This window comes from Passer domesticus, chromosome 5 (genome assembly GCF_036417665.1).
Source record: "Passer domesticus isolate bPasDom1 chromosome 5, bPasDom1.hap1, whole genome shotgun sequence".
Lineage (NCBI taxonomy): Eukaryota > Metazoa > Chordata > Aves > Passeriformes > Passeridae > Passer > Passer domesticus.
The window spans coordinates 42,097,698-42,111,362 of record NC_087478.1 but is presented as its reverse complement, the minus strand read 5'-3'; the positions used below and the strand labels follow the sequence as shown (position 1 = coordinate 42,111,362).

At 43.7% G+C, this 13,665-nt stretch overlaps 1 protein-coding gene across 1 annotated transcript; it reads left to right on the top strand.

Moving 5' to 3' along the window:
* The first annotated feature begins 531 nt into the window (after positions 1–531).
* On the top strand, positions 532–3,380 carry BTG1 (BTG anti-proliferation factor 1). The gene is made up of 2 exons (XM_064419709.1): positions 532–949; positions 2,101–3,380. The coding sequence occupies exons 1-2, from the start codon at positions 802–804 to the stop codon at positions 2,463–2,465; spliced, it is 513 nt and encodes a 170-aa protein (XP_064275779.1). The 5' UTR covers positions 532–801; the 3' UTR covers positions 2,466–3,380.
* The last annotated feature ends 10,285 nt before the right edge of the window (positions 3,381–13,665 follow it).

Here is a 13,665-nt window from a genome sequence, read left to right as displayed (position 1 = left end):
GGAACGGGCAAGGACGCCGGGACACGCCGGTCCCGCCGCCTGCGGGCAGAGCCGCTCTGCGCTGCGGGAGCGCCCCCGCCGCTGCCGCTGCGGCCGCCCCTGCGCGGGGCGGTGCCGGCGCACGCACGCACGCACGCACGCACGCGCCCGCCGCCCCCGCCGCTGACGTGGCTCCGCGCTCCCCAGAGACAGCGCGCGCCCGCGCTCGCGCCGCTTCCCGCACGGCCCCGGCGCGCGCCGCGCCCGGCCCGCGCCGGTGCGCGTGGAGACGCCCCGCACTGGCGCGCGCGCCCCGCCCCCGGCGCGCGCGGATCCCCGCAGCGCGGGCGCGCGCCCCGGCACGCGACCCCCTGCGCCGACCCCCCGCGCGCGCCCCCGGCTCTATTTGTTTACAGCCAATTACGTCACCCACCCCGGCCGGCCCCGCCCCGCCACCTGCCGTCACGATGGTGCGATCGCCTGATTGGCGGCGGCGCGCCCCCGGCGCCGTGACGCCACTTCCGGTCGGTATCGGCTATAAGAGGCGGCGGACGGCTCGTTGCTCCCTTCGCCCCTCGCCGCAGGAAATGCGGGGAGCGCTGCCGCGGCCGCCGCTGCTGCCGCCGCCCCCCTGCCGTAGGAAGAGGAGGCGGAGGCTGCCGCCCCCGGGATGTGATCTGGGCTCTGCCGCCCGCTCCGCGCCCAGTTAGAGCCGCGCCGCCCCCGTCCCGTCCGGCACCGCTCGCCCCGCGACCCGTCCCAACCCGTCCCGCCCCAGCGCCGGCCGCCCCGGAGACCTGGCTGCCGCCCGCCGCCGCCTCCATGCATCCCGCCCTGTACACCCGGGCCAGCATGATACGTGAGATCGCCGCGGCCGTGGGCTTCATCTCTAAGTTCCTGCGGACCAAGGGGCTGATGAACGAGCGGCAGCTGCAGACCTTCAGCCAGTGCCTGCAGGAGCTGCTGGCAGGTGAGGGCGGCGTGGGCGCGGCGGGAGCCGCTCCCCCCCGTCCGCCGCGGGCCGCCCGCCCGGGCTGGGTGGCGGCTCCGCGGGCGGCCGCAGAGGGGGAGAGGACGAGGTCGGCCCCTCCGCGGGACTGGAGCCCCTCCGCGGGGAGACCGGGGCTCCGCGGCCGGGGCTCGCCCCCCGCGGGGACCCTCGGTGCCGAGCCGGCCCCGGCGGGCGCGGGAGTATAAACAGCGGGGTGTAAACAAAAGGGGCTCGGGCGTCGCGCAGGCAGCTCCCCCCTCCCGTCCTTGCCTCCGTAGACAAAGCTTTCGAGCAGCCCGGATCGAGCTCCGTGCCAAGGGCTCGAACCGCCCGGTTTCCAGACAGAAAAACGCACCGAAAGTGGTTTTTTTTTGTCAAGTAAAATTCATCGGCGGACGATGAGTTTCGGTTCCCTTTCTGGAAGCGTCTCTTAGCCGCCCCACAGCCCCGGTTAGGAGCAAATAGCGTGGGTTCTTTCGCTGCCCTGTGGGTTTTGTAATCCCAAGCCTGCGTACCAGTGGGCTCGATAGTGGCTACGAGTACCCTCAGATCGATAGGGTTTTGGGTGGGATAAAACTCCTGAGGTAAGTGCAGTCCTTGGTTTCTCGCCATGGAAAACAGGCTGGGAAGAGCAGTGGTGAAATACAGCTTGAGTCAGTCGGTAAATGCTGCCCAGCTTCCTCCCTAGTTATTTTTGGGTGTTCTTAGAATGTGAGAAGCTAAGCATGGGTGTGATCTCAAAAGGATGCTGGAAAGGGTCTTTTTTTCCTATCTGGTTTATGATGTTTTGAAGCTCTTGAGTTTTTCTGTTATTGTTTGTAATAATTTCTGTATTTTTGTATTTGTTTTTCTGAATGCCCGGAAGTTGCTTTTCACTCCGTTCTGGTGGTGGATGTTGTTCTCTACAGTAGCACAGAACAGTAACTTTGTACGAGTGCTTCCCAAGGGACATTGCACTTCCGCAAGTCATCATCAGAATTAAAACCTATAATGATTTTTCAAGTCATTTTATGCTAAAATAATAAGCTTATTAAGATCTTGTTGTATGAAATTTGCAAGAGACCAATAATCTCTGTGTGTATCTTTCAGCACGGAATCAAGGAGGATAACGTTTGTTTTTTATTTTATAGAACATTATAAACACCACTGGTTCCCAGAAAAGCCATGCAAGGGATCAGGTTACCGATGTATCCGGATCAACCATAAAATGGATCCTCTCATTGGACAGGCAGCACAGCGGATTGGATTGAGCAGTCAGGAACTGTTTCAGCTTCTTCCGAGCGAACTCACTCTCTGGGTTGACCCGTACGAAGTGTCCTACCGCATTGGAGAGGATGGCTCCATCTGTGTGCTGTATGAAGCTGCACCAGCAGGAGGTAGCCAAAGTAACACCAACATGCAAATGGTAGACAGCAGAATAAGCTGTAAGGAGGAACTTCTCTTGGGCAGAACTAGCCCTTCCAAAAGCTACAATATGATGACTGTATCAGGTTAAGATATAGTCTGTGGATGGATCACCTTAAAATGGATGGATAAATTTGGTTTTTACTTTGGGTGGGCACCTCTGGGGATGGATTATGGAATTTAAACCATGTCACAGCTGTGAAGATCTGGCGCACGTTAGAGTGGTATACTTAAAGTGACAGTGCCATAGTTTGGACAGTACCTTTCAGTGATTTAATAGCCTGTGAGTCAAAATGATTGCAGCTTGCTAGGGAGTAAGAAGATCTAGGAAATGTCAGTTTCTCCAAGACACCTGACTTAATTTCTACACCAATTTTCAACCCTGATCTGTATTTATAAAGTGAATCTCTGCAGTAGGTCTTGCAGAGCAAATTTGCACTATTACATTTATTAATTGTTAGCATTTTTGGCAGCTCAGTAACAAGACTTAAGAACACCATTGTACTGGAAATTTTAATTTTCAGACTTTTACCTAGCACTTACAAATATGTATAAATGTACATAAGATAAAATAGTAAGAATAACCTGGGGAAATGGTCAGATCTTTACATTGGCCTCAAAAGTAGCAAGTGATCAGAATCTGCCATGGCAACAGGCTTTAAAAAGACCATATAAAGACACTGTCTGAACTGTGGTGTTAGCACCAGCCAGCTATCTGTACATTTGCTAGCTTGTAGTTTTCTAAGACTGAGTAAACTTCTTATTTTTAGAAAGTGGAGGTCTGGTTTGTAATTTCCTTGTTCTTAATTGGGTAAAAGTCTTTTCCACAAACCACCATCTATTTTGTGAACTTTGTTAGTCATCTTTTATTTGGTAAATTATGAACTGGTGTAAATTTGTACAGTTCATGTATATTGATTGTGGCAAAGTTGTACAGATTTCTATATTTTGGATGAGAAATTTTTCTTCTCTCTATAATAAATTGTTTCCTATCTTGGCATTTTAATTAATCTCTTGTCGTGATTACATAGGATCAGTTAAATTATTTTTGTCTCACAGTAGAAATAAAATAGGTACTATAAAGGCTTAAGAAACATCAGTGGCACCCTGATGCTAGGGAACACTTGGTACAGACCTGGATTAATGAAGACCTCACATATAAATGCTTGGGAAGTTCAGGGGAACACGATGTATATGTCACTTTAAACCTTGTAAAATCAGTCAATGTGGAAATAACTCCAGGGCCAGTAATTCCAGGATATGAGGAAAAGGTACAGAAATAACTTCCACCAAAGATGACTTGAATAAATCCAGAGGATTAAAGTTTACTTGGCTTCCTGATGAAGGATATAGCAAACCTAAATGTCCATCGTGACCTACTTGCTCACGAGTTCACAGTTCTTACCTGATGGATTCCCTGCACAATAAGAGTTGGGACAAGTGTCCCATAGCCTTAAGAGCAGCTTGCTGCCTTTTGCTTTCTTCAGATGCAAGACTTTCACTTTAGAAATCATTAACATTGGATTCAACAAAAGGTATGTTGATCTTTTTTCCCAAACTTTAAAGGTTGGCTAAGGCAAAGTGAGAAGCCCATACTTATATGTGTATTCATAGTTAATGGATGATGTAGAGATGTGATTCACTCAAGCACCACACTAATGCCATTTGTATACAGCACAGCAGATACACTTGAGAGAAATTCCTTACCACTCTATTTACACTTGTCAGAGTGCTGGAGTAAACTCAAGACTTTTCTGTTCCTTATCTCCTGTGTACTTTGTTCTGTGAGTGCTTAATAAAAGGCCCACCCACCTTGGTCACTTCAGTCACTTGGTCACAGGAGCTGCTGTTGATGCTCAGAATGAAAAGACAGCCATCATTACTTGCTAGCCAAGCTTGCAGCTATGGGAGAACTGAGCATCTGACTTGCCAGGAGTTGTTGCAGCTCCTGCTCAACTATGAATGAGCCTCTACAATTAGGCAGTAGTAATGTGTTGTATCTCCGGTTCATGTCTTTGTAATATAGCTGATCTGTAGTATAGCTGGTTATATATAAGCAAAACATAAGACTGAATTGTCCAGCTTTTTTTTTTAGCAGTTGCTTTCCCTTTGTTTTTTTGAAAGTTCAATATTGCCAATATGATTTTTACAATGATCTGCATATGTATGGAAATATTCAGCACTTCAAAGTATTGCCAGGGCTTCTCTGGCACTATGGCTTTCTGGCATGGGCTGGTGGGAGTATAAGTGCTCCTGAAACAGTGAACTTTAAAGATCTTGTTTTGTTGGCATCTGACAAAAGATATATTACCAAAGCTTCAGTGTGAGCCTGTGCTATAGTAAAGTGCAGGTGTAGCTCATGCATAGGGTCAAGGTTTAGGCTGATGTTTTCATACCATAAAAATTCTCTTAAGATGACACTAAATTGTTAAATCTGTAAGCAAGAATTTTGTTCTAGTGGATGGAGCACTCAAACCACAATTTCCATTGTGTTACATGTTCAGAGACAGCAGAAGTGTATTTAAATACAAAGAAAACATTGAGCTTGGCTTTAAAGCTGTATTAAACTTTCATGAAGCTCACTGCTGACTGAACCGTGCTTGGTGTATTGTGGTGCTGCCTGCAGTCTTTTCTGCTGCACAGCAAGAGCAGCATCAGAAGGGGTAGCTGTATAGTTGGTCTTTGACGTGAGCTGTGCACATTATGAAAGCATCAGCTGTCAGTACTTTCTTTTTGGTAAATTAAGCATAGCTTTTTGAGGCAGCAAGTGTTCCATCTGTGAGACTGGCATGTGACACTGAACCAAGAGTGAGCCTGCTCCTTTAGATTGTTAACATTTTAGTCCTTTTACGGTAAGGCGCTTTCATTCATGGCATAATTTTTAACTGCAGCTGTAACTAGTAATTGGTACAACCTATGTCCTCAGAGTTGCTGGGATTTATTCCAGCTGGAATTTAAATATACCCCAATGTGCACACAATGTGCCCTTGTCTGAATTTGAAAGTACTTAGCAAACTGTGGCAGCGGGGCATAAGGACTCCTGAGAGAAGTGGAGTAGGTCTATAAGAGTAGGCTGTTGCCAATCCTGTGTTTTGTTGCAGGTAGAACAAACAGCACACTAAGCTAAATGCTTGTCACTTTTGAATTTCATTTAAGGTGCCATTACAAAACAGGCAAGGCTGTTATTTTAATGCAAATGTCAGCCATGAGAACACATTCAAGACCTGCTTGATCAGTGCACGTTAGTTAAATAAGCTGACTTTACTTGAGGAGCCTGAATAGTCCTGTAGTTGTTCCGAGGGCAGTCTCAGCTGTACGAGGCTCTGATGTTACAGCTCTTCTCAGGGTGATGGATCAGTCTGCTCAGACTTGTTGACCATTCAGTAAATGTCTTTTTATCAAGTGTACAGTCGCTTTCTAGTTTATGCCAGGTGAGAAAATTTTTTTTTTTCTGACAGTGTGCTACTGTCCCCCACTGTGCTACTGTGTGGTATCAGATCCTGCCACTCAATGCTACTTTTGTATTTATGTTTGGTAATGATGCTCCTCCTATAGAGAGTTGTATTACATGTATCCTGTGAGAAGCTCTGTTGTTTTGTTCTCTTTGCAGTTGTGTTTTTTTCCTGCTTATTCTGGAGATGTACGTCTGGCTTAAGCAGCCATTTGGACCATAATTTTTTTTCTCCCTGTAAATCTTAGTGTCATTTTTTTGTTTGAATAGAGATGTGAGGATTCTCTTTTGATTGCTAATAATGCTGATTTTAGTTTTCCACTTTTCTGCTGATTTTGCAAAAATTTTCAAGTAAATCTGTATATGACAGGCCACTATGCCACAGGATATTATTGGTTTATTCTATCAATCTACACAAGAATTTGGAAATAACACGAGGCACTTTTCTGATGTGAAAATACCATCACTGGCTTATACTTTTGTTGTATCTCATATTGGATCATAGGATATGAAAGTCTTCATTCCTTATTCATAGGATAAAAAAGTCTTCCGTATTTATCACAAAATTAGTGTTCTTGGATTATACCAAGTGGTATGTCTCATGCTATAGCTTAAAGATGACAATTTTGAAGGCTAAATAGTGTTAAGACAGTATATTTTTGAACGCCTTCAACTTAAATGGGTGAAGGAAAAGCTTGAGAGATTATTTAGAAGCAGGGGGAACTGTACTGCAGCAGTAGAACCTTACAAAACAGTTTACTGATGTACAAACCATAAAGAATCCAGTTAGTGCTTCTGGAGTGGTTGGTTTGTGCTGATGTTTGTAAACATTTCTGTCACCAAATTAAGCAGATGTCATGGAACATGAACACTCAATACGCATAAGGTGTCCTTCTAATTAACCTTGTTTATGCTGGGAGAATATGATCTCTTGTTATTGTGCAGGTTAGCAATGAATACAACAAAGAACATTGCTGCTTTTCTTTTATGTGTGTCTATGTAAAGCTATTTCTGAATTTCCATAAATCAAGTAGTACTCTACATTTTACAAAGATTCTTCTACTTAATGCCATAATTTTAAGAGAAAATAGTTTATATTGGCAAAAGCTGCCACTTGACTGAAGAACATTAAAGCTGTTTTTAGTTTAAAGAGTGAAACATGTATAGACTGGAGATAAATAGTTCTCCCAAAAAAGGAATGTGTATTTACACATTCTTGGTGTAATAGCAGAGGTTATTTTTACACGTTTCAGATTTACATTCCAATGTGAACACTGAGAAGCAGGATGTTAATTCAGTGGCTTTCAGAGGTTGGTAGAGCAAGCTGGGCTTAGACAATAAATGCTGTATTAATAGTTAGCAGTGACAATTTCATCAACATAGGAATTGTGGGGTATAATTAACATCAGTTGCTTTGACACTCTGCTCTTAATGTATGGTTTCAACCTTTCTTTCAGTAGCAGTTGGAGAATGCACTGTGACAAATTATTGCTGATACAAAGTAGGTCAACAGTAAAATGGCTGACTTACCATAAATGAACAGATCTAAATTATTGTTAACTTCATGTCTAGTGGAATTTTCTTAGTGGCTAAGGCTGTGCTCTAGGGTTTCTCAAGCGTGAACCTTGTGTACATCTTTTCCTAACTTCTTATTTCCTAACCATTTGATATTTTTGTCTAAACAAGAAGGAGCATTTCCTCCCAGCTGCTGGGAAGAAATCCACACAAGCAGTAGTGCTGCATGCCTGACAGCAGATGTTTGCCCTTGTAGTATTGCAATTCCGTGACTGCAAAGCTGGCAAGGAAAATTGACTCACAACTAAGGAAAACAAGTAAAATGCTGCATATTCAGGTTTCCAGGTTTTCTTTACTGAAAGTGACTGGTGACAACATATGAGGAAGGGAAATAGGATCATACAGGATGAGAAAAATCCCAGGCTGAGGGAATGTCGATTATGTTTTTGCAGAGCAAACTGATTCCTGTGGTCAGCTGCTCAGTGTCTCATCATGGCTTGCAAGTCTTCTAATGTTTTCTTGAGAGGTGTACCTTTAACCTTTTTGATAGCAGGAAACCTCAAGCTTTCAGGTTCTTTGAGGCACTGTAAAATCCAGTGTGATTGTTCTATAAGCTGATTATATAACTGAATAAAATGATAAACATGAACCTGCAAGCATGGCAAGGATGCAAGGGAGAAGAACTTCAGTCTTCTTGGAGCAGCCTTGAATGAATGCAAAGAGCAGCAGTGTCTGGAGTGCCCAAGGACAGTGTCAGGGCTGGGGATGCTGCCCAGCACTCACAGTTGGGTTCCAGGCAGCAACACTTACCTAAGGAGCTCTAACATGGATCTAAGGCTTGGCTACATCTTCTAACTCACAGATCAGCTTAAAGACAGATTTCTAGTACCAGTGAGTCATCTGATGACATTGGCTGCAATTAAGTGTTTCCAACAGTGTGCCCTTGTTTTCCTATGTTCTATAAAGTTCAATTTTTGCTTTTTGTTATGCAAGAACATGTAATAATTAGTGGGTTTATAGTTTTGCTGGGCACAAGTTACTGAGTTTCTTGTATGTTAAAAAGAATATTGAAAGACAATATTTCTTCTCTGCACTGAAGTTTAAACAAAGTTTTATTTGTATGTATATATGGGTGCATATATAAATTTCTTGTATAAATGTATATATGCCCACACATTTAATTATTAGACTATTTTTCAGTGGGTCATCCTGAAGTCCCTGCTGGCTGTGATGTAATTCAAGTCACTGCAGGTGTTCTGGAGTTTGTAATTTTGCATAGGTGGGGGGCAATTTTCCTCCTTATTCGCTTTTTATGCCTTAAGACGTTGGTATTAACAGGAACATGGATTCTCATTTTTCTCTTTAATTTTTCGGTGTGTGAACTTGTACCTTGATTCCATTTGCTATTTAGTTGAGTAGATGTTCAGGATTTTTTGTGTTCTAGAGCAAATTGTAGCTATCTGAAGGAATGTTTGCAACATTTTAATCAATGTGATACTGGGCTGACAGGAAATAAAGCAAAGGGCTTTTTTACTTTGTATATTCATGCCAATAGTTTGTAACATAGGAGGGAGATTCCTCTGCTTTCTGGTAGGCAGGCGGCTGAAGAATCAACCAAAGGTCCGTTTTGGCTGAGCCTAGCATGCTTCCCTAGATGGGTACAGCAGAGCAGTTGCTTCTGTATGGTAAGATTCACATTCTATAATGTGTAAGTTAGGTATTTGTTTACAGGTATGAAAAACTCTCTATCCTCTCTACAAAATGAAATCAAGGTGCTTGTGTGACACATCTAATGCTACAAAGTTATACTAGTGATGTTAACCAACTTTGCAGTCCCACCTCTAGATGTAGCCTTTGTTATAATAATTTAGTTTTTAACTCCTATCTTCCCGCATCCTTTGTCATTTGCAGCCTATTGTCTAACTCCTTTGCTTGCAGGCAGCATGAGGTCATTCTGTTTGTGGAGCAGTAGGGAAAAAAAGAAGGCAGTAGAAGTGGCAGTATCAGCCTGAATCATGATGGCATTAAGGAAAACGATAAATTTAGTTCAATGTTTGTAAAGGACCTGTGTCTGTGTGATGAAGGTACCAGACTGTAAATTTTGATGGTATTTCTCATACTTTCTTTGTTGTCTGGATACATTTAGCATAGGTGAGGCTTTTGTAATATCATTGAGGAAAAACATGTTGCAGATATGTAAGTACTTTTTAGAAGGGACAGCTGAACAAATATATCTGCTTGATTGTTTATCCAAATGTTCCAGTGACTATCTTCAAAGCTTGTTGCTTGCAGAATTGACAAGCCCTGCATCGTGAGCAGCAGAACCCTGGCTGTGAATACTGAAAGTGATAGTTTCTGCAATTATTCAGTAGAAAAATACGTGCATGTCATTCAAATTTGAAATCACTATTCATAGAGTTTACTGAAGTTGAAGTTAATTTCAAGCCAACCTGATATGTGTACAAAATGTCTCCTGAATTATTAAACTGATGTAACCCCATGACTAATTCTGCAGTACAGATATGTAATTTCTTTTTCTTGCCCCTTTTGTTACACCCTTCTCTCTACAGGAACATCCCTTTGCAAGCGGTTTACAAACAATAAAAAGAAGATTGGTGCTCCAGTGTTTTAAAATATAAGACTTCAGCCTCTGCACATTCCTAATTTTACTGGTATGAGTACTGTGGAGCCTTTTGACTTATTCATGTGAATACGTCATATGCCCTTCAGTATTTTATGAGATCAAGTATGTATCAAAAGCTTTCTTAGCGAAGCAGAAATGTACTTTTTATTATTTCCACGGGCCCTGGAAGGCACATTAAGGTCTTTATTATTGGCTGAAAAGAAACTTTCTTCTTTATTACTGTAGAATGGAGATAGTGAATAGGCTGAAAAGAAAGTGCTGCACACCTACTGCATCATGATCTCATTCTCAACATGATTGCCTTGGTGCTTGCCAGTTCCAACGTTCATGAGTCACACTCCAGAATGTGATTTGCTTAAAAGCAATAAATGTCAGCACTTTTATTTACGGTCTGCCTTTGAAGATTTGGAAGTCATAGCTTCAACACATTTTTTTTCTACGACCATGAAGGCTAGGAACTGGCTTTACCTTTCTCTTTTAAATGAAAGATGAAAGCTTTGATTGATGGATTGCTCAGTCTGACCTAGCTGCAGTGGGTTAAGATGTGTAACTATCCAAACCCATTTTTTCCTCCGCTTTGTGCGAAATTACCATTCTGGTAGGTGGGGTGGCAGAAATGACTTTTCCGACTCTTGCTCAAAATGAGCTGAAGTAGTGAGGGTCGCTAGACTTGTGTCACGTCCCACTGGAATGCCTGAGCCCCGGCGGGAGCGTGGTGCCGGGAGCCGGGAGCCTCCGGCAGAGAGCTGGGGGTGCTGGAAGCACCACGAGCTCAGCACCTGTGCTGAGAGCCACTCTTGTCACCTGCCTGCCAGAGCTGAGCAAACCTCCCGTGCTGGAATTTCGGGAAGGGGTCATGTGTGATCCGTGGGGGAGGGAGAGGAGTGGGGAAGGTGAAAGACCAGACAAATGATCCATATGGTGAGTCAGTGGGAAAGAACTGAAAGCAATTCCAGCCTAGTAATGATTCATAGCTACACTGTTTATAGGTCTTGAGAGAGTGTCTGATCACATGGGCTGCAATGTACATGTTTATATGCTGTCCTTGAGGACAAATGAGGGAATTTATAAAGGAGAAAAACCTTACAAGCTTTCAATTTTAGATTACCTCTTTCTTGTGTGCATTTGAAAGGTTCCATTTGTTCTAACTCTCACCGCCCCAGGCTTCTGCACTAATAAGCCTGGCAAATCTTGCCTGTGAACTAATAAGTGTGCTTGCTAGAACCCTTACAAGCACTGTAGAGCAGTTTTTGGGACACCTACGGGAACATGGGGTGCCACTTGGCAGCGTTTGTGTTACGTGCTCGCTAGGAAGCACAGCAGCCCTGCGTTGGGGAGCTGGCTTTGCACGTTCACTACTCAGAGGATAAACCTATCCTTCTTCCTCCTGGTCCTTGAGTTTGGTATGTGTTTGACTGCCTCCACTGTTACTGTAGTCCGAGATAAATGGCAGTGCTGGCTTGCTGGAATTAGGTTCTCAAGTGATTGTTTTTTCTGCAGGCTGCTTTCCGGACGGAGCCGTGGGCAGATTGCATCCTGCCCGTGTCGCAGACACAGTCCACAGCCAGGGCAGCTGCAGTGGGGCACAAGGCAGTTATTCTGGTGGTGGGGGGGTCTAATATAAACTACAAAAAGATCTTTTTGCCTAATGATTCCTAGAGAAAGAGCCCTTTAAAGTGGAAGTTATTTGGAGGGAGGTAATTGTGGTTGAGTGGCTGTTCCTGTGGTGGGTCTGCACACCACCTTCTCTTTTCAAGAATGGTCATGTTACTTAAAGTATTTAACAGTTCAGTCCCTTGCAAGCTGCGTGTGTGTAGAGCTACACCCATGAAAGTATACAACAACCTAAATTATTACTATGAGAGAAGGTACTGGATTAGCATAAAATGTGTGAGAAGTTTCTGTAAATATTATGATATAGTTAAGCAATTATTGTTGCAAAATATTTATGAAAAAAACCTGGTGGGCACAACCAAGAGCAAGAAAACCTCCTGTGTCTTTCTCCCTGGAAATGTGGTGAGAATTCTTATACATAGGTTTTTTTTATCTGATGTTCTTCCTTTTGGAGAAATGGCAGTGAGAAGAGGGAATGGCAGAAACTGGAGGGTGGAAAGTCAAATGAAAGTCTACAAAGTTAGGTCATATTAAATGTCATTGCAAAATGCTTGAGCCTTGAACCATGGCTCAACCGTTTTATGAACTGTCTGTGACATAGGTGTAATTTGAATTGATGTAATTTGGTTGGTTTTTATCAGGAGTTGGAGAGTGATTTTCTTCCCAGGGGAAGAAAATTTCAGTGAGGCTTTTCACCTCTCTTATCAGTCCTCAGCATCCAGCTGAGAATGCCTCTCTCTCCCTGGCCTGTTGTCTCCTCTCTCACAACAGTAATCTCTCTGGTAATTTCCGTGCCTATTCCTTAGACTCTCCTGATGGTCAATGAAGAGAAGACACAGACCCATCACAGGAAAACCTTCCAATGGATTTCAGTGTCCCAGGCTAGAAGGGATGCACTCCAGAGTGAGCACTGGGTTCTGTTCTTATGAAGTGGACGAGAGTTTGCTCAGATACCACTGACTGTCTCACTAGGGAAGTCTCCCCCTCTCCTTCTGAATGGTCCCACATGTAATGCACCTTAACTTCATAACTTGCAGAATATTGACTAAGGTACCTGTACCTATTTTACAAACTCCTAGTGCCCCAGGTGAAGAACAGCTGACTCTGCTCACATGTTCATTTTGAAATGCACTGGAACTGCAGTACCTTAGAGGAAATAATTAGCAGTGTGTTTCCTGAATTTCGGGAACATGTTCTCGAGTAGTTGGAACGGTGGAAATTTATTTCTGAGAAATTGCAGGGTTTGGCTCACCCCATGGCATCTTCCTGTGCTCTGTGACTGTGGGCATGCACACTTTTAGCCAGGGAATACTGTGCTATGCTCAAACATATATGTATTATTTTCTTGATATTAGGAAGAAATAAGTATTTATTTTAGTCCTCATCTCATGCTTCTTTTGGTTTTAAAAAGTCAGTAACCAAACACAAGAGGCAAAATTCTGCTGTTTTGCTTCAAAGTAAACTGGAAATTATTGGATTCACTTTGGATTGATGTTAAAGTTAATTGCTAGTTAAGTTAAGCTCACTGGACATTTTATACACAGCTTCCTTGAGAAAAGAGAATTCTAATAGGGCTTAAACACATTCCTGGTTGTTTGTTGGTGTTTTTTTTTGTTTTTTTTTTTTTTTTTTTGTTTTTTTTTTTTAATATACGGTACACTGACTTTACATGTAAAATATAATGGACAAGCTTGTTTTTTTTTCAGCTGCCAGGCATCAGTCCTGTGTTGTGTACAGGGAATTTAGCTGGTCTGCCCATGGGTGGTGGCTGTTGGAGCTGTAGCCATCCCAGTCAGATAAATTGAACCCTCAGTTCAGTTGTGTGGGGTTGTGACAGGAGTAGCAGGCTCCTGTATATAAACAGTTTAGAGGTTGACAGGATAGGACATGGGCATAGCAAGCCCAGAGGAATAGAAAAGCAGTGTGTCATAGTGGCTACCAAAGTGCATGGGATATATGCTCACTGCATCCTGGAAAGTGCCTGGTGAAGGGGCTCTCTTGACAGTTTAACATGGTTGTTTTCTGGAGTCAAACCCCACTGGAGGATAGATGCTGCCTGTCGTACTC

Bases quoted from the DNA above. Each gene is read 5' to 3' on its own strand.
- BTG1 (XM_064419709.1), top strand. From the start codon at position 802: ATGCATCCCGCCCTGTACACCCGGGCCAGCATGATACGTGAGATCGCC. The intron at 950-2,100 runs GTGAGGGCGGCG...TTTATTTTATAG, and splicing joins CCTGCAGGAGCTGCTGGCAG to AACATTATAAACACCACTGG.